The 21,206-nt window shown below is 44.7% G+C and overlaps 1 protein-coding gene across 1 annotated transcript; it reads right to left on the minus strand.

The window, feature by feature from the left end:
- Window positions 1-5,846: 5,846 nt before the first annotated feature.
- Window positions 5,847-20,126, minus strand: STRA8 (stimulated by retinoic acid 8). The gene is made up of 8 exons (XM_009490889.2): window positions 19,935-20,126; window positions 18,154-18,229; window positions 16,570-16,654; window positions 16,016-16,168; window positions 12,623-12,905; window positions 11,260-11,336; window positions 9,428-9,539; window positions 5,847-5,921 (listed from the first exon to the last, which is right to left on the minus strand). The coding sequence occupies exons 1-8, from the start codon at window positions 20,124-20,126 to the stop codon at window positions 5,847-5,849; spliced, it is 1,053 nt and encodes a 350-aa protein (XP_009489164.2).
- Window positions 20,127-21,206: the final 1,080 nt, after the last annotated feature.

Here is a 21,206-nt window from a genome sequence, read left to right on the forward strand (position 1 = left end):
ACATGAGCTGGCAGCTGTTAGAGGCTGGAGCTGGAGAACAATAATGTCTTTCTCCTCCCAGCTCTGCCCCCTGCACCACTAGTGACCTTGAGGGAGTCATTTTTCTCCTCTCTGCTCCTGCCCGCCCACCTCTAGGAAGAACATAATCTCTCTCTGGGGAACACCAAAGCCCAAGAAATGCCTGGGAAAGATGTTCAGTTTCCTTCCTTACACTGAGACTTGGGGACCCCAATGAGCAGCTGTTTAGCTGAAGCAGAGCTCTTCCTGTCCCCTTGTCCTGGCTGCTTAATGGGCCACAGGAGAAGGCATCCCTGATGTGGGTCCTGTACCACTCTCAGGCATCCCTTGGGCTGAGACTAATCCCCACCACCTTAAAGATCTGTAATGGCAATGCTCACCTCTCAGCTTGTGGTTTACACCTCATCCTGGCCGAGGGGAAGGAGTGGGCACCTCTAGATCATGATTAATCTCATTCCATATCCCCATAATTTAAAGTCAGTCAAATGAATGTTGCTGTAAGAGAGGGGTCTAAGGTTAATGGGATGGATTGTCTTCTGAATGTGCCTCTCCCACCTTAGACCACAGACAGAATCTAGAGACCTTACTTAGATTCTTGACCTAACACAAAAACCTGACTTCACTGAAACAAATCCCAGCTGGGGTGCTGGGAGCAGTCTCAGGGGAGCCAGCTTCCCCAAGGCACCAAACCCTATAAAGATGAAGGAATCGTCCACAAAGATGAAGGAATTGTCATCAAAGATGAAGGAGAAAACTCTTCTGCTCGCAATCTGATGCATCTCTGTTACTGCTATGTCCTGTGTGTCCCCCACCGTACTTGTTTGGTCTGGTGTGGTGATTGCGCAGTGACAACCACTCCTCTGGAAAATGTTTTGCAGATTCTTGCTCCTTTCCATTATCAGCAGAAACAGCCTTAACCTATATGGCCATATATAATGTGATTGCACGTGGCGCTGGTTGCCGGTGGTGTGTAATAACATTGTTTCTGTAATGTAAGCTTGTGTTTCCTGCCTTGAGATTTATACTTAGATATTTGCGGGGAAAAATAAATGAAATGTACTGTGTAATGGTATTTCTCAGGGTGATTGCCACAGTGAGTGGCAGGTAGTATTCAAAGAATCACAGAGTAATTCAGTTGCAAGGGACCTCTGGAGAACATCTGGGCCAGCCCCTGCTCACAGCTGGTCCTGTTAGACCAGGCTGCAGAGGACTGTGTCCAGTTGAGCTACAGGTGGAGAGCCATAGCCTCTTTGGGCAGCCTGTTCCAGTCTCTGACCACCCTCACAGTGATTCCATCGTGTCTAACTGGAATTTCTGATGCTTCACCTCGTGTCTGTTGCCTCTTGTTGTGTCACTGTTCCCTTCTGAGAAAAGTCTGACCCCATCTTCTCTGTACCCTCCAATGGACAGCTGAAGGCCATGATATGATGCCCCCCTTAGCCCTCTTATCTCAAGACTGAACAAAACCTGGGTAGTTTCAATGAAAAGCCTTTATTTCTCATGCCCATTACAGTCCTGTTCTTTAGTTCCACCCTGCAGCTGTAGTGGTATGTGGCTTGTTTTGTCAGTAAGGGATATATTGGGTTCTTTGCTTTGGGAGTGAATGAAGCCTGAATAGATCAATTGTGTGAGCACTGGGATCCTAAAGGAGGAAACATTATGGTGTCGTTTGCTGTTATGGGCAGGTTAGAGTGCCTCCATTGAAGGTTGTGGTGGTTATGTCTTTGGGAGAAAAAATGATTTGCACATTGAAGCATATCTGATTCCCCCTCACCATCACAGATTTGAGAGATGACTAGTCCCAGGCATCTCAGCTGTGATATCTTCTTCATCTTCCACAACCTTGACTATGTCTCTAAGCTCATTTAGAGCCAGCCTATGCTCCCAGGGCATCTACCAGACAAACCCATGGTCTTACTCATCATTACTCTTGAATTTACTTATGCTGTAGCACATATGTGAAAGTGAGTTGTTAGTCTACATCACCCTGTCCCCATCTCCTGTACTGAAGCTGCCAGGCTGCTGCTGGCCACACCCACCACACACTGGAGGAGTGGTTTAGATGGGAACAGGATACACAGCTAATGAACAAGGTACACAAGCAACACCAATAGGGCCAAACCCGCTGTACTGTGTAGCCTTCAGATGCTCCATCTTCCATGTGAGACTTTTTCCTTCGGTGCTACAGTTGGGATCCCCATGTGGAAAAAGCAAGGTGGGAAGCACGAATGGGGAAACCTCAGTAATATTAATGGCTTTGTGTCAGCTCCATGGAGGCTGCAGCCATATCTTTTTGCTTCTCCTCGTAAGACATGTTAGGATGCTGGCAAGTGCCAGAGGTGTATATTTTTTTTTAGACTTGTTAAAAAAATAATGTTGGCACAGATTTCCTATGAAAATCAGCCTTCAATTGGCCTTTTGTTCGCCACCCCAAGGACGGAGAACATTGCTCATCTGTTACGCTGTCCTCCTGCATGCCCAGCCACAGTGTGTCCCCATCTTGTATTTGGCTTGCAAGCTCCCTGGAGTAGAGCTGGGCATGACTTCACAGCTCCTGGCACGAGGGGGCCGAATCCCCAGTGGAGGCTCATTCATTACCCCAGCACATCCTATGGCCCAGGAGGTGCAGGCAGCTGTGTGTGGGGTATGCTGATCTGGTGCAGCTGGGTCTGCTGTTGCTTAAGGCTTAGAGGCAGTTTTCAGAAGCTATTTACATCCCTATTTCAAGCTCAGGCCCTGAAATGTCCTTTAAAATTCCCCTTTTGGTGTGTTTGTTTTATATTTATAAAATATCCTTTTATTTGCCTCAGGGGGACATTTCCAAATTTTAAAATGAAGTAGGCAGGTCTTAGGCTGCAGGGCCACCACCCCTCCCAGCTGCATGTGGCCACTTGAGGTTTGGAAACAGCTTTGGCTTTGCACCGCAGCAACACAGCTTCTGTTTATTTGCTACTTAATGAAAATAAATGAAAATCAGAGGATCCTCAAGTGTAAAACTGAACACTTGAGGGCTGTTCTGGATTGCCTTGGGAACAGCCAGCTACCTGTCAACTGTATTACCCTTTGTGCTACTGCTGAGTCCTGAGTGCAGCAGGACTTACTGATTTCAACCAGGTGTGGGGTCACCCTGCTTGCAGCTTTGCAGAGAGACAGAGAGCTAATTGGGAATTCCAGGCAGATGCTCCTGCTGTTCTGGCCGAGGAGACCTGGTGATGGTTATTTGCTTGTACCTAGGTGCACTGGCTCTAGAATAGCTAATCAGTGGCTCATTTTCACAGCATTCTCACAAGAAGATGTGACCTGGGAAGTAGGACTGCCCTATGTTATGCTCAATGTATTGTAAAGTGAAGGGCTGCCACGCTGCAGCACAGCTGTAATGTACTGGGTCCCACTCTGCCCTCTTCAACTTGGCCTGCCCAAACCCCTGCAATGGCTGCACTTCCACTGGTGCGTTCATGTTTCCCACTCCTCCCTCCCTGCTGCCTTTCTGCCTCCAACTCCTTCCCACCACCCTGCCCCAGTAGCCTGCTAGCCTACATCTTCCAGATTTTTTCATGAAAAGTTTCCATCAGACCAACCACTGAGCGCTGCACAATGCGGTACCTGTGCACACGTAGCAGTAACGTGCTCAGGATTTAAGGCTGCTTCCCTGCCAAGGCAGAGCAGACCTCACGCGCACCAGGGCAGAACAGCTATTGTCTGTGTAGTGTTGGCTCTGCAGGAGAGGAAACTGCCTTCACATGTTACGTGCAGGTCTGCACTCTTGTAAACTATGATCACGCAACAGGAGGAACCAAAGTAATGTGTTCTTCATCTTCTCCTTGATGTAACACCTCCCACAAAGCCTGCTACCATTTGGAAGAGTTATTATTTTCACATTACCTGAACACACCTGTTGTTTCACATTAATGTTCAGGCCAGTCTTAACCTGAAATTGAAGCATCAGAAGCTCTCATGTGTGATGATTGAGAGAATGCATCTATATAGTGTATGGTGTCCATCTAAAACTGCCTCCTCTGGTAGGTGGCAGGCTGAAAGTAATTTGAAAATGAAATATTCTACTGTTTAACTTCTGTCTTGGACTGACCTTCAAAAGGGTGGGGATGAAGGGCTAATAAGAAAAGGTTGTTAACCCTTGAACATTATCTACTCACACGGCTGTCCTATGGCACATGCTAGTATTGCCAGGTTTGACTTCAGCTGATGCAGTAATTAAGATGGACTTGGTACAATCATTAATGTAACAAACGTGACCAAAAGTTGTGTGGCAAATGGAACTGGAGATGACAGAAGTCTGTACAATTTCTACAGCTAAAAGCTTGTAGAAGAAGTATCCTCGTATGGAGAAAAACTAACATATTTCCCCCCAAAACTACACAAAGATAAGAAAACACAGGCAGAACACTTAACGTAAACACTTATTACTGTAGGTACACAAATATGTCTCTTGTACTAGCTAAAGCAAAGAATGATTTGACCTTGGAGCCCCTGCAAAGTCTGTACATGTATTTCAACTAGCATGTGGCCCAAAACCCAGACTGCCCAAGGGACGCACATGCTTAGCATTTTGGAATGAGAGGGAGAGGAGGAGGAGGGAGAGCCAGCATTGCTTATAGCCTTGAAGCAATGATAGCCTGTACACATGAAGCACACTAGAGAGGCCAGGGAAAGGCAAGGCTGCACCCTGGAGAACTCAGAGGGGTTCTTAAACCCACAAGGATCTGTAATTAGAACCCCCCACCCCCCACTTCCAAACACAGCAGCCTGGCAAGTGCTACCTGGGAGTGCTACCACAGCCTCAACAGCAGGGACAGAAGTCGCTCTGGAGGAATTATTCTCCCCTTGTACTTCAGTACTAGGCTCTGCATGTGTTTGCTTAAATACAGCTGCATGTATCATGCTCTTATGCACTAAGGCAGTGCTGGGCCACAGCCCAGCCCTCTTGGGTTCAGCCTGGCTGCTGAAGACCAATGGATATTGGGGCATGCCAGCTTCAGTTTTAGATTTTAAAATAAAACTTAGCCTTTCTGTTTGTGATGGCTGTTAGCACGGCCTCAGCATAACCGCTGTCAAAACACAATTTGTCCAAGTCTGCAGAGAGCCTCTAATGATAGCTCCAAGATGTGAAGAATTTTATTCGTCTTCACAGCATTTTTAATTCCAAGACACTATCTGAGCAGCACTACTCACCAAAGAATGCAATGTGGCAGAAGAGTACAGGGCTGATCACTCAGCTTTACACACTTTATAAAAGTAAATAATCAAAAGTATATTCTTGTGCCTGCATTTCTCTAGATAATTTAGGAGTGGGCGGCCACTGCTGCTGTCCTCATAAAGCGATGGAAGAGCCTCATCTCACTCTCTGTGAGGAAATCCCTCTCCCCTTGTCAGCCTGAGCTGAAAAATTGCACTGGAAAAGTAATCATTGCCAGGGTGCAGGGCAGTTTGAGACCTGCATCCTATGGGCGTGTGCAGGCTGTCACTGATGTGACCTCTCTGCAGCTCTTCCACAGCTTATGCTAGGCAAGGTCACTTAACTGTACATGCCTCAGTTTACTCGTGAAGTTAATATTAAAAAAGCAATAGACAAAAGTATTTCTTAAGATTCTATAAATATATAAAACCTGGAACTTTTAAAGGTATAAATTACTCAACTGATATATCAAGAAGCACTGATGAGGGAATGGGAAGTCAACGGTAACAAACCACTTTAACACAGTGTCTCCACACTCTGCTCGAGAGGTGCTTCACTGAAAGAGGTGCAGTCTCTTCACATGCCTGGTGTACTCAGCAATGCTTGGCAGAACATTAGCAAACAAAGATACTGTTTAGAAATCTTCATCATCGAAGGTCTCAGTGCACCTCAGCATCACAGTCTCATAATCGAACTGAAGATCTTCTTCCTGAAAGCCCCCCCAAAGTCAAGCAGGATTAAAAACCACAGGAGTTGATTGTGTTTCAAATATACAGCGGGTTGGTCAAGTGCTGACATGTGTCAGCTAATGCACCATGAGCCCTCCTTCCTCTCTGAATCAGCAACCAGGAGCACTTTTCAAGTGCCTGAGGTGCCTGATGAAGAATGGCTCAAATTTTCAACCAATTTCTTTCTAAAATCACAGGGTTCCATCCTATGTCTATTTACATCATTTAGACAGCTGTTACTGACTGTGGTAGCAAGTGGGTCACATAACAGGCTCTGAAGATATGAGTTTCCTTGAGCCCTTAACTTCTACTGACTTCAGGCTTTGCTGCTCTTTTAGTAACAGAAGGAAACGGTCTTCTCTTTCACCAGCTTACAGATAATAAGTGGCTCTTGAGAAATCAAAGTCTAGGAGATGAAAGTGTTCATGCCTGCAGTCCATCTAGTCCACCTTCTGCATTGACACAAGACTCTTTAGGGCAAGACTGCTTTTAAAAATAGGTGCTGTTTAAAAAATGTATAGCTTAAGGAGCACTAAATCCTACTTGCTTGTGAAGTGACTCATCTAAAATCCATAATTTTAAAAGAAAGTGTGCTTTTGAAGATGCAAAGGTGCTCAGTGCTATTTAGAAAAAAAAAACCCACTGACTTTCACTTAGACATTGTAAAACATTTGGACCTCAATCTAAATGAATTCTTTACTGCCTTTGCTGATAAGCGTCTCTTAGGATGTGACCTTAAGACAACAGCTCCTGAAAAATGACAGGATTGCTTAACTAATCTCATGCTCAGAAATATTTCTCTACCATGTACCATGGAAGCATGCTCCTCTTCTCATTGTCCAAATGATTTCCTCCCTCCTCCTGTGCGAGTCTTTCTCAAACATTTTATACCAGTGGGGTGCACGCCCTTGGCAGCCTTGAGAGCCAGGGCAGCAGCTCAAGAGCTGCCACTCAGTGGATCTGTGACTACGAAATGGTGAATATACACAATCCAGCAACAGTACTCTGTACCTGGACAGTTAATCAGAAATGACATAACGTAGCACTGGCATGTAATGACCAGCAATAAAACCCGCCACCTCATCAGCTCTGCAGATGAAAAGGAACGGAGACCATAGGTTGCCTTTTGCATTTCAGTCAGGTGCACATCACATGCCTCGCCTTGGTACTGTACCTGCTACCCACCTCTGTATCTTCTACAAGGTGTGTGCACAGTGCGCCAGCACCCCATTATCCTTGGGGTAATTTATCCCAGCACTGCCCAAACTCCTGGGCTAGTGTAGCACCAGCATAGGTACTACATCAAGGGAAGGGGAATGGTCTGCAGGGGTTCAGTCACACCCATAAGGTAAGCAGGGAGGCCTCCTTTCCCTGTCAAGTCCAGAGTCTCCGATGCTCTGACTAGCCCAGTTTCTGGGGTAAGGTATGTAGCCTATACTGAGCGCTCTGCTGCTTGAGTTGGTGTGTTTCAAGCTAGCTGGAACATCTCCTATCCCCACTCTGCAACCACTTCCATAACTGCCTCAATCTGTTTGCTTTGAGATGGAGCTGAATTTCTGCTCTCAAAACAAAAAATTCTTGTCAGTCGTAATTTTTTTTGCCTCTTGGCAGGACTCTACAGTAGTTATCTAAACTGAAACAGATTGTGACCTTCACATTATCAGTACTCTCTAGCCTGGGTGATTTCTGCTCAAACTCCCTTTTTATTGTCTTATCACAGACAACTCAAAGTTCCTGCATAAAAACAAGTGCATGCAGCCTTTTATTTCCTTTTGGATCCACAGAGCTCAGTCAACTGCCAGTCTGCAGTACTTCAGCTTCTTTTGCTGCCCATCTTCCCATTATTCCCGTTCTCCTAGTCTTATTTCAAATGTCCCTCTTTAAAGCTTAAAAGACTCACTACCTCTTCTCATACTACCTCATCTGGGAGCTGTGAGATGGACTTGGGCTCACATATAATGATGCAGCACAAGCAGAAGGACAAAATGGGCCCACCTAATGCTGCCAAGCATGACGTTCACAAAAGAAATTTAAAACTGGAAAATACCATAACCTGCCTAAAGCTTTATGCTTCTTTTCTAGGCATGCTCAGTTCACAGTCATTTACGTAAACACAGGAAGAGCTCTGCTTTTACACAGAACATAGTTATTCACAGACCAAAGGGCTGTGTAGATCAGTGCCTGGTCTCTGACAATGGCCAGGATTGGATATTTAGACAGAAAGTGCAAGAATTGTGCATACAGTGTGCTCTGTTCCACAATATATACTCCCACATTATGGCAAACTGTGCTGTGAGGACCTTCTGAGCTGGGAATTGTATCTGGACCTTCAGATTTTGTAATTGTCAATGGATTGATGCCCCAGGAGTTAAATCTGGTAATTTGCATGTACAAGTATTTTTTTAATACGTTGTTTGTTCATTTCATTGGGTGCTTTTGAGTTCTTCTAGTGTTAGATGCAATCAATAATCATTCTGTGTACCAAATCCACACCATTTAGGATCAAAATTCTCTCATGGTACCCCTCAGGTTTTTTTGTCAAGAGTCCTACTCTAGCAGCTCCTGTTTAATGCCTTTTGCTGTGCCTGCTGCTGTTCTCTGCATCTCCTCTAGTGCTACTGTCTCCCTGACACGGGGGGAACCAAATGGCATGCAGCAGTTACTATGTGATAGATTCAGATAGTGGTGCAACAGTAGTTTCTGCTTTGTTTTCCGTCCCAATTACCCCTCATCACAAACGCTCAAACACATTTCCTTCAAAGGAGCATCTGCTCAAGTAACAGAGACTGGGTGGAAGCTAGGCAATAGAAAATGCAAAACAGTGACTACTGTGGAGGTACAATTGACTCTCAGCCCAAGCAAGAATGCTCTGGCTGAGGAATATCTTCCTTTTGGTCCTCCACTTATGTGCAAGCTCTGAGCCAGCTCCTTGGCAGGAGGGCAAGAAGGGGAGGAAGAACACTGCAAACACAATGACTTCTGGCTCAGCGAACCTGCGACAGTAGGCTGAAGTTAAGAGGCACCTCAGCAGCTGTTTATCAGCTCTTCCAAGAATACCCTACTCCTAAGGCCTGCCAGGGGATGGCTCAGGGTACGGAACATGGCACCCAGACAAGCAGCAGGTGGTCCTATTGAGCTCAGAATGAAGCAGCTGGGGGGGTTAATGGAGGACTGTGAAGTGAGCTTCCCCGGCTCAGATGAGATCACTCAAGCTTTTTCACAAGGAACTTCCATGCAAATAATTAAAAAAAATTACGTCATTTGCCATTTTGAATAATATTCTAAGCAATAATAACCCCTCACACTTTGCCTCTAACAAAGGCAATCCTACTGACCTTGTGGAAAGACACATCTGAAGTGATGATCCCCAAGTTCTTATTTGTAATGATTCTGGACAGTATGATCAGAAGCACAGAAAACAAATCCTTTTCTGACAACGACAGAAATACATTGTTCCTTCTATAAGGAATCCTTTGGCAAAGCTTACCTGGCAAAACTGTGTATTAGCAAAGAAGAGGCTTTTTAGGAAGTCAGTGATGTGCAGATAGAGTCTGTGCTGATCCTCTGGATTTTCAGAAGTGCAGCTTGCAAATACTGAACTGAAAATGGAACCAGATACTATATTTAATTTCCTGTTCCCTCATTTCTCCTCCTACTTACTTTCTCTCCTCCACATTTTACTAATACATTAAAAAAGATTCAAATTGTTTTCAAGATGATTCTGATATTAAAGACAATAACCAAGCAAGGCAGGGAGGAGCGGAGGTGGATGTATTGACGACATATTGTCTAACAAATGCAAGGAAGATATGTAAGAATGGAGAACAGCAGTACAAGAAACTGAATCACAACAAAGACATCCACTGACACATGACAGCTATAGTAACACTGTTTTGGGGAAAAGTATATATCCACTATAACAGAGAGCAACAATGGTTATTTGGTAGTGTATTTTGTAGGGCTGTTCAGAGGAAGAGCTTTGACTTCTTTTGTGAAGTTTTTGAGTGAATGCAGTTAACGTGGTCATGGAATGACATATTAGCTATCACTGGCAGGTTGGTACTCAGGTAACAGGTAACTTTGGCAAAAACCTGAGATACTCATTCTGGACCTCACCTCTATATTCTCCCTGGGATTTTACAAAGTTCTGCCATCATGCCTCTGACCAGAATTACAAGGCACAAGAGTGATAGGGAAGGAAGGGAACAGGATAAATGTTGACTACTGAAATACTAATCTAATTTGGGACCTAAAACATCGCAAAGATGATGGCAATACATTGCAGTACTAAGGAATACTTAATCTTATTTTCAAAGCAAACAGCAATTGCGACCTAATAAATAGTATTTAATGGATAGATACAAATTCGTTAAGCTTTATTATGTATTCAAGTATATTCTCATCAACAGCCAAAAAAACCTTATTTCCATTCATTCTGTTCTGAAAGTGTAAGGTGGAATGATGGTGAAAGAGATTCATACTAAAGAACTCTCTAAATATGGAAAAATAAGTAGAAAACAGGATTTTAAAAAAACAGATTAAAAACACTATTTGCAAAGAGAAACAATCCTAACAAAGACTAAGTAGCAAGAATGAATAAAAGATGAGTCATAATGTGATTTTCCTCTTGAGGAAAGCAACGCTTTTCTTTCTTTGGCCTACTGGGAAAAATCAAAGGCAGTGCCAACTTTGTGCCAGACATGTTCTCTTTTAGGTAACTCATCTGACCTGCAGAGGAAAGAGATGTTATTATTTAATGGGTTTTGTGTTTCTCTGATGTTACTGTTCAGGTCAACCACACTTTAGCTTGATCACCTCCTTGTGATTGAATTAGGGTACTTGAAAAAGGTAAGGGAGACAATGTTAAAAAATTATCATTTTTGCTTCATTAAACAACAGTACTGTTTATGATTAGCTGACTTATCCAGGGAATGCCCTATAGTCCTCATAGATCAGGTAAGTGAGAGAGAGAAAAGGAAAACATTACAAATATTGTAATTTGAAAAGATGGAAAGCTATGCAGAGTGGTGAAGAAAGTCGGAAGGACCCCAGTTATCCTGAAGTGACGGACTGCTCTTAATAAGGGATTCTTACTGATTCTGTTGTACATACCTGTAATTCATTTCACTTTTGCACGTTAAGAGACAGCGTTATTGTGAGCACAATTGCTGGAGGCTGCTATTCTAACCATTTACTAAAAATTAGGCACCAAAAACGAAGTTAGGCTATTGCCTTACTCCGCAGCAAACTTGCCGTGGAGTGTTGGGAGTGGGCTATTAACTTATTCTGTCTAGCAAAAGGGGTGAGTTTGTAGTTTACCTCTGGCTAGACACTCCCTGAGTCTTGCTTCTGTCAAGGAAACCAGCAGCAACATCAAATGCATCTTCAAACATTACCTATCAGAGAAAACACTTCAGATGTCAACATATCCATCCACCTAAAAGTTTTACCTAGGGAACCATTTTTAATAATAAAGTCTTTAAAAGCATGATATTCTTTCTTTCCGTTTAACATGTACACCTACAGCTAGAGTAAGCCAAGAGGGTTTTGTGGAGACAGGAATAATAAAGAATAAGTGTATTTCATGACTAGGAGCACAAGTTTAGTCCATTCCCTCAGGCCTGTGCTTCAACCTCTAGGAATTAGACTTAACATCACATCTCCCAAAAAATCAGTAAAAAACATGAATTGTATCAGTCCTTTAGAAACTTGACTGTGGGCTGCTCCTTATGGCTAGAGATCTCAGCTGTACCAACCAGTCTCCCCAAATCTGATTCCACTGTGTGACCTGGCTTACAAAGGAGTTTGGATCCTCCCTGTGACAGACTGATAAGCTCATTAGTTCACTCTGCCATAATGCAGTTCATGCATTTTCTGTGCCAGAAAATAGTGCGCATGCAACATCCCCATGACATCTCCTAACAAGGTCAGCAATATGACTTGTGTCCTGTGATGCAAAAAGAACTTGTCAATGCAATTTACTTACATGCTAAAGGTAGACATCTGTCCCTCCCTTGCAGCTCATAAAATTACACACATGTCTTTGAGCAACTAGTTGCTTAAGTAATCAGTGCTCCAGAAACAGTTTAAATAGAGTTGGCTGTTATTTCATCTCTTTTTAACAAATTCCCTGGTCTACTCAGTCACTGACTTCTTGGCTCTGCAGAGCTGCATGGTGCAGGCAGTCATTAGCCCTGTTACCACTGGAACTGGTCTACAAATACTTTCTCTTTGCTACCAACTGCCTTGATGAAAAAACCCCACCCAACCCAAAACACAGCAGGCCTTGGCAAACTGGGTATTCCTTCTGGATTTAGCTCATCTGTGCTCCTTGGAGAGTTTGCAGAGCACGGTAACTGTATAATTCTTGGTTTTGCTCCCTCCCCCTGGAGTGGGTTAGAGCAAATTTAACTGTTACTTAGCACAGAAACTCTACAGGTCAGTGGAGAGTAGCAGGGTTACTACCACTGCACTCCTATAGCTTGCTGCGTATCTTACCAAGAGAGAATTCAGTGCAGGCATTTACTCAAAGACTACTTATTGTCTCCACTTATGCATTCAAGTGGTCTTGGGAAAACTTAATTACAACTACTGTATGTTTCCAATTAAAAGCTGCAGAGCCAATTAGAGTCCAAAGGTTTGGAGTTTCAGAGGCAGATGATGTATGTTACTGAGCACTTACTTCCTCTGGTGTGGAGACTGAGGAACCACTGGCTTCCTCACTGTTACCTCGGCTGTCCCTCACACTACCTTCAGTGCACGCAGGCTCTTGGCAAGCAGCCTTAGGATCCATGAGGAAATCTCTCTGGCTACAGTACTGCAAGATGCTGTCTCTCCTTTCTTCAGAAAGCTCTTGCCAGAGGTGGGAAATAGCCGTGGAGACCTCAGGAAGAGGCACCTCCTCAGTGCAAACAATTCCATGCTCTATCAGCAGGTCCACTGTGTGCTTATAAAAATACAGGTATCTGTAATGAAAGGAAAGGGAGCATCTCTTAAGAGCAGGCTATGAGGCAGCCTTCTGCTGTAAAGCAGCAGGAGACTGAGGAGTAGCTCTGATTCATAACTACTTCACTGACTCCCCCCTCTAAGACTTCATACAATTACTGAAGGTTGCCCAACACTGTTTGAAGATTTTAGCAACTCTGTTCTGCCAAGATGTCTTCTGCAAAAGGCAGGCTCCAGCCACAGCCTCAGCAGGACTGCCTCACAACAGAAGATCCAGGCACTGCAGGCTGTACTTGTTGCACAGGCAAACCTCATTCTGGTATTTAATAAATGTTGAGTTACTTGCCTTTGTATCCCAAGGCTTTTACACTGTAAGTCACTTTTTATACTTTTACTGGTATTGCACTACACTTAAAAGCCTTGGCGGAGGTCATATCCTGATGTATTAGGTACTACACATGCAGATAGAAAGAGACTACCCCAGGCCTGGATGCTCTGACTTAAATAAGCATGGGAGCTCAATTTCCTCTATTTTACATCTGAGGAAACGCATCCCTAAGACTGACTTCTATGCAGTCTGTAGTGAAACTGGTAATGAAACATAATTTCAACCTGGTGACTAAACCTCAGAATGAGCTCGCTTCTGCTGTTAGCACTGTGTGGCACAGTGAACTGGGGATAATAATGTCTACTTTGGAAAGCAGCACTGAAGGTTATTTTATGTTAATTAAATGCTTAGAGCTTCTCAGATGAAAATAACAAGATCAAAGGAGTACAAACCAAGAGTTTTATAAACAGCAGTCATTGTTACTAAGTTTGGGCTCAAAATGATTCCTTGGAAAATGTCCCAAATGAGCACATTTCCTGATTAACTGAATAGTATTGCATGAGAAAGTAACTCAAAAGAGTTCAGTATTTTCTTTTTTTTTTTTTTTAAATATTTGTTCCAGCAAACCAATATTGAAAATCTTAAGGTAATTCTGCACGCAAGCATAAAGATGTTTAAAGTGCAGTTTCCATACTCTGGAGGATTTTCCACCATTGCTGGAGACAAAATACCGGAAAGGGAATAAGCGTTCTCATGTAAGGTATTGTGCTTACAAAAGATTCTGGATGTCCAGCACCAAACAAAGGATCTGGAGTTTCTCAAACAGAAGAATATGAATCACCGTTAGAGTGCTTTGCTAAAGAAATTAAGCATGAACTATGAATCAGTTATTTCCTTCCCAGCTGGAAGGAGACAACTACATTTTGCACTGGACAGAGTGCTGTGTAGTCCTACCATTGTAGCTCCTTGCTGCTGGACGTGGAAAAAAACGCAGTCTGTTGAAGCTCAAAGCGTTTCTGATGTTGCCCAAATAATGTGATTAGAAGATCACCAAAAGGCTGTTATTTTCTTTGCTGAAGAGTCCCTATTGTTTTATGCCTGTTACAAACAATCATTTTTTGAGAAGAATTAGCTATGAACCAACTGCAGCCTGCCGTAAGACGGTAGGCTAAGTGCTAGAGTCCACACAGTACAGGCCCTGGTCTACCTTGTCAGTGAAGAAGGGGAAAGTCAGGTGTCTACGGCTCTGTCGTGCAGTCTTTGATGAAGTAGAGCTTACTTCCCCCAGAAAATCTTGATTCAGCACATTTCAAGGTCTTGTAAATGATACCTTACTTACAGGCACCTCCGATTCTCACAGGAGCAAAAGCAGGAACGGTAGCGGGAGGCGGGTGCCATCTGCTGGCACAGCTGCAGTCTCATTTTGATGAAAAACTCAATAATCCAAGGGAATTTTATAAATAAACTCCAGTTCAAAGCAAAAGAGAAGAAGGAACTGCGGAAGGTTTTGTTGTGGCGGTGACGCTGTGCAAGAGGATGCCAGCTGCAGCTGTGGATTCTCCTGCACTGCATATTCTTAACTCTGGAACGGTTAGGGCGAAATTGACTCTGCCTGATGGTACAGGACAGATTAGACATCCATTAGTTTCTCAAATCTTTACAATGAAATGATCATTTATCCTTTTGGAAGAGCATCCATGACCTCTAAGTATCTCCTAGTGCTGTCTGACAGCAAGGGAAGAATGTGATGAATAATGTACTCAGTCTTAAGATATCAGTAACTTTGAAAAAGCAGTAATTTTACAACTGCAGACTAAAATACATGGACCGCTGACATGAGAGCAGTGGTCTCTGATTTTTAGGTCCTGCATCAGGCACTTAGGAGCTGATCCTAAAGGCTCGCACCCACTAGCTATAAGTGTAACACACATGTAAGTGTTTAGGTTCCCCTCCTTCCCCCCTATGCTGCAGACTTTTTGAGGAGTGCTTTCTGATATCTTCCAGACCATCACTATTCTGCAGCCTGCAGGCTGAGGACTACGTTATCTTCCCCTGGTCACATCCAGCCTTACCCTGCTCTGATCCCACAAAAATGTACTCCAAGCTGCTAGGAGCTAAGGATCTATTTCTGGAAGGGACAACAGTGCTCAAGCTCCTCATAACAATGCCATTAGAGGCAGGATGAACATCACTGTGGGGGAAAGTATCTGCCTACCTCTGGTTCCTGCACCTCACCAGAACACATACAGCTAGACTCTTGAGAATTTCATCTGGTGCAGCAATTCCTACGTTCCTAAAATCTAGCCCCATTGCAAGGATACAAATTGATAGTGGTACTAATACCACAAACACACAGGGCCACACACCTGCATAAATCATTCTGGTTTAATAACCTCCTATTTCACCTGAGCTTGCCTGTTAAACCACTACTGTTAGTAGGTATGTTGCATCTTACTCTGCAAGCCAAGTCTCTGGGCAGCAGTGAAGTGTGGCCACACAGCGACAGACACACTTGAAAGAAATTTTTTTCTCTTTCTTGAGGATAGGTGGAAAATCCTCAGGGATTTTCTAAGGCCTGGAGAGCTAGTGGCTCCTGCAGTACTGGGAGTTCGTTCACATGCAAGTCACAGGTAAAGGACTTGGGAGGTGCTCAGCTTCATTGCCAGCAGGGCCAAAGTTGCTGGCACAAGGTTTCTGCAAGGCAGATGCAGGCTCCAGCAGGCTGCACGAACACCAGTGACTGGATGCATGGTGTTAATGCAAACAAATTAAAAAACTGAAGGCAACGTGGGGTGCACCTACCGTTCAAATTCCACCAGACCTGGGGATGAAGTGTCTGGAGACTGGATAAATTCTGGCTTCCCATCATCTTCCATTGTTTGTTTTTCACACTCTTGAATCAAATACCAGATGGTAGAGTCACTCTCACTCACAGCTTCTGAGGCTGATGCAGTGCTGGAAAGAACACACAGGAAAAAAAGCCACATGAACAACTCCTTAACTGGATTAATAAGGCCCTTGTCATGGTCACTCCAGAGTCCAGCGCCATTCTTCCCAAGCCAGCTTTCTCCTCCTCCTTTTGCTTTGCAGGCAAATGAGAAGTCCTTGGTGGAGATGAGCTACATAGAAGGGAAAGGAAATATAAGCACTGACTGGAAATGAGACCAACAACATGCTTTGAATGTTCGTGCACTGTATGGGATTACAGGGGCCCAGGTGAAATCTCTTCATCTCTTCCTCACGATGAAAGGCCTCAGCTTCGAAATTCAGAAGCAATGACAAAGAGGTTCAGAGATACTGGGATGGAAGCAAGTGCAAAGTATTATCATCTTTCCTTGATTGGTATAAGCCCTTACCTGTGATTGCTGAAGTGGCTCTTGACATATTCCTCCCCAACTTCCTCCAAGCTGGACGGGTTCCCATCCTCCAGACTGAAGGACTCTGTTGTCAGCAGAAAGGTTACTGTCACATCAGTGGCACTTTTGGCTTCCCTCTCAGCCCCAATCAAACAGAATAATTTCAACAAGTGGTCCTTCACGAGACAGAGCTTTTCATTAGGCAAAAATTATGTGAAAGGAGACACCTCTGCCTCTCCTACATTGTAACTTGCAATATTGGGAGTTTATGATCATTGAGGAACTGAGAATAAATGCCTTCTTGCTAACGTTGGTCTGACAGAACTGATGGTAAAAACAACCAGCAAATCAAAGTCCAGGCAAGCACCAGTTAATACGGTATTTTGTGACTGCCACATAATGAGCAAATTGCATGTAAAAATCCCTGACAACCAACCCGTGATTCACAAGCAGTACAAATTGTACATATATGCAAGTAAATACAAGGGGAATTTCACATCCAAACTCACCTCAACCAGCCTCAATACTTGTGATCCCTTCAATTTTGCTCTGTCAAACCATTCCTTCTACCTATGACTGATTTTTACGGGTTATCCAAGGATGTGGGTTCAGAGGAGACTCATCATTTTAAGCACTGGGACTTTTAATTGAAGCAAATTATTGGAGGTGCAAGCTGCATGACTAGCAATGTGTTTTTTTTTCCTAGCTGACAGTAATTTGGACAGTTGAAGGGACATAAAAATGCATCCAAAGTCTCTACCCCATCAGCCCCCAGTCCTACTTGCCACCACTGGAGGCAGTGGCCAGCATCAGTAAAAGGAAGGCATGTTGGTGAGGGCTTGAAGCCCCGCAGCAGGAGCTGCCTCAACTGCTGACAACACATGCTAGACCAGCATGATGCGTGGTGTCACAGGCGGTAATGAAGGAGTGCATGAAGACGACCCACCACGCTGAAAGAAAACAAAACAGCAGCATCTCTCTTACCTGTTTCTATCGCAGTAAATTCTTAACTAGAGGCTTCCATTTCCTACAGTAGGAAATCCTCAACAGCTTCCCTGTCCTTCTCCTTTAACTCACACCAGAGCCTGCTATTCTGAAGTTTAAGCTCTGGCTGTACTGACTCGCAATGCTGGGTGCTTGCGACGGCTGTGACTTGCACTGCGCCACGTCGCTGCGGCCGGGAGGAGCACACATGCTCCTGCAGCCTCTCAGTGGGAGCCCAAGCACGCAGCCTGGGGACCCACGCCAGCTCCACACCTGCTGGGGGTGAATCGGCAGCAGGGCGACAAGGGCACTCTGCCTGAACTGCCTGCTGCCATGGGATAGCAGGAATTACTTGTTTCCTTCCTTCACCTAGGCTGGGGAGGGGTAGGAATGACTGCGAGTCAGAGCAGGATTTCTGAGGTGCAGTGCTCCGTCAGTCGATAGACTTCTGCGCTATCCCTTGCTTATTGTTACAACTAAAGCCACAGTTGGCTCTAATGCTTTAATGGGCTCAGCTGCGTACCTATCTGTCTCTATTTAACAAATAAATAAAAAACAAGTCCAGGCACTCTGTCCAAGGCAAATACTTGCATACAGTACCTTTCATCTTCAGCAAAGAACCCAAGGTTTGCTCCAGCTTCTGGATAGATTTCTTAGCCTTACGCAAAACCTGATACTAAACATAAGAAGAAATCAGAACTGATTGCTCTCTGCTCTGACTAGATTAATGTTTTAACATGCCTTGGTTGTTTTCTTCACTTTTCCTTCATTTTGACCTTCAGTTATCTTGATGTCTCTGTGAAAACAACTGTGTTTTTTCTCCAGCTACCCTTATCCATATGAAAAGCGGAAAGAACTAATACCAGAGCAAACTTAAATATAGAATATAAATATTTGGGTATATATTATGCAATACATACACATAATACCCAGTCACATAGACATTTGCTACTTAACTCTGATCTTCTTTCATCAGCAACTGGTCTTGTTTGGATCATTCTCTTCTTGGAGTATGTCCAGAAATACCACGCTGTGAAGTCTTGTTGGATGTCTACCAACTTTAGGCATAAGACTTTACTAATCATTTCCCATGAGAACTTTGCTAGGAGAAGCCTTTGCCATGTTCTACTCTCAGCTACACTGATGTAAACGGGAGTAACTTCAGTGCTGCACATCATTCCTTCATCATTTTTAGCAAGTATAACTGAGAACATATGGCCAATGCATTTAAACATACACATCTCAAAAATATATCAAGATTTATGTGATCAGTGAGACACCCACGGTCACCTTAGACAGGATGTCTTCCTTGCAGAGCTTTCACACTGGGTATTTTAGCCAGACACAAAACACTAGGATTATGAGTGAACTTCTGTATTTAGGCTTTTGAAGATATTAACCTTTCTTGGCCCCCAAAAGTCACACAAGGGGCACATGATACTATGAAAAAGCAATTTTAAGAATTGGTATGTGAAGATAGTCCCCTTAGACTAGACAAAACAAGGATCTGTTTAGTCCTGCCTTCTGAGATCATGGTAACTTCAGCTTAACTTGCATCTTGTTCAGAACATGGTACACTGAACTCTTACCTCATACTGCATGAGGTAAGGGGCTCAGCAGGCCCAAGCCTCAGATAGCAGTATTTTGCACGTTCAGAGCCTCAAAGCCCTTTACAAGGACAATTCCTGTCCTAAGAGTCATTACCCTCTCCATTTTACAAACCGGAAAACTGAAAGTAACCAATCTAACTAAATGAATTGGTGGCAGAGTTGAGGATAAAGGACTCCTGTTTATTCCCCTGCCTTGAGCATGGCAATAACCATCTTTCCAGCATTTTGGGTCAATTTCATCTTTATATAAACAATTTTGTTTTGATTAAATAGTTTCTTAGTTCAGTAGAGACCAATAAACAGCACTGGTGGTTGTTTTTTTCCTGACTTATTTTTACAGAGTGTCTTGAAGACAGAGTGCACCTCATAAGGCTGAATGAATTACTCCCTCCCCTATAACTTCTTCTGTCCCTAAACTCACTATTCTGATTTCACAGCAAAATGCTGTGAAATCAAGATAACTTCGTCACGGGATCCCTTGGCTTGTTTCCAAAACACTATAAAGAAGCCGCAAAGCTATAAAGAAGCTGCAAAAACCCTGTAAGAAAAGGGCAGATAAGCCACATGATAAACCCATGACACAGAGACTACTCAGCTCACACTGAGCTGGCAGCTTTAAAGTAAAAGGGATCCAGGAAGGCTGCACACAGTGAAATTACACACACGTTGGTACCTGTAAAGATACAGTGGTCATCCTAATAAACCTGGTTAAATTTAAACATACCCATATATTGTAGCAATACATAGAGAAATACAGTCACTCCTCCACACCTTTGAGGCCGAGTTGTCTGACTGGGGTAGAACAGCTTCCTGCAAGCCACTGAATAGTCTTGCCAGCGTAGCGCGGTGGCCTGCCTGTGACAAGCGCCGCTTTGCCACTCGGGGTTCTACCTGTTGCAGGTGTGTCAGGGGATTGGGACTCACTCTTGCACGTGCCCTTCTACTGTCTCCAGCTGTCTCCATCAAAAGCTGCAATGCAACATTTATATATACTGAATAAGTAAATGTAAGTGAAGAAAAAGAAATCTTACAGCCTGTGTAGTGAACAGACAAAAAAGGGAAGTTCAGGGTGGGTGACTGTCAAGAACACTCCAGCTTATTTTTCTGTAGGAAATCAGGGCATTTGAAGCCTTCTCTTTGCCCGAGGGATGCCATCTCTAAGTACTGACTAAAACCTAATCTACCGCTAACGATAAACTGCACGGCATGAAACACAGCCGAGACAAGCCTCCCACCTCCTGCCCCCTTCCCTGCAATGATTAGATGCTCCATTTCCATGGGCTATCCAGGGCTCGGCTTCACAAAGCACAGAGACTCCTCAGCTCTCCCCGACGTTACTAAAAGACAGCCTTCTTCACCGCATCGCAGTTTTTTTCCCCCAATTAACCATGACATTGGTGCAAGCACTGATACCAGATGTACACATGTGTGAGAGGGCCAGATCCACGCCCAGCCGGGACCGCTGCAGCCACCCCGCCAGCCTGACAGAGCCCAGGGCGGCCGCCCAGGGAAGCCCTTTTCGGGAATCGGACCGGTGCCCCCTGCTCCGTTACCGGCCGCAAGTACGGCCTAGAGGCAAGAACGCCCGCCCCTGCTGTTTCTTCCGCAGCCGGGAGGGGTTGCCCGCAGGGGACAACACCTGACACCTCCGGGGATCGATCGATCGATCGATCGACCGACCGATCCCACCTTGCCCCGCCCCGCCCCGCCTCGCCTCGCCCGGCCCCCTCCCATGGCCGCCGCCGCCGCGCCTCTGCCCCCCGGCACCCAGCAACATGAGCCGCACGTGGCCGGGGGCCAATCGCAACGCAGCCGGCGCCCGGCGGCGGCCAATAAGGAGCCGGGAAAAACGCGGGCTGTAAGCGCCAGCGGGGAGGGAAGGGGGGGCGGGGGCAAAAAGAGGAGGCGGGAAAAGGTGGGCGGGCCAAGGTGGGCGGGCCGTGCGCATGTGCTACGGGGGGGACTACAAGCCCCGGCGTGCCTTGCGCTGGGCGGGCGCGGCAAGGTACGCTGGGAGCTGTAGTCCTCCTGGCGCTGGGCCGG

Source organism: Pelecanus crispus, chromosome 1 (genome assembly GCF_030463565.1).
Source record: "Pelecanus crispus isolate bPelCri1 chromosome 1, bPelCri1.pri, whole genome shotgun sequence".
Classification (NCBI taxonomy): domain Eukaryota; kingdom Metazoa; phylum Chordata; class Aves; order Pelecaniformes; family Pelecanidae; genus Pelecanus; species Pelecanus crispus.

What these genes read in the sequence shown, in the direction of transcription:
- STRA8 (XM_009490889.2), bottom strand. Translation starts at nt 20,126, where the DNA reads ATGGAGACAGCTGGAGACAGTAGAAGGGCACGTGCAAGAGTGAGTCCC. An exon ending in CAGACAACTCGGCCTCAAAG is followed by an intron (nt 18,230 to 19,934) that starts GTGTGGAGGAGT and finishes TCTTATGTTTAG; the next exon opens with TATCAGGTTTTGCGTAAGGC. An exon ending in CTAATACACAGTTTTGCCAG is followed by an intron (nt 5,922 to 9,427) that starts GTAAGCTTTGCC and finishes GGGGGCTTTCAG; the next exon opens with GAAGAAGATCTTCAGTTCGA.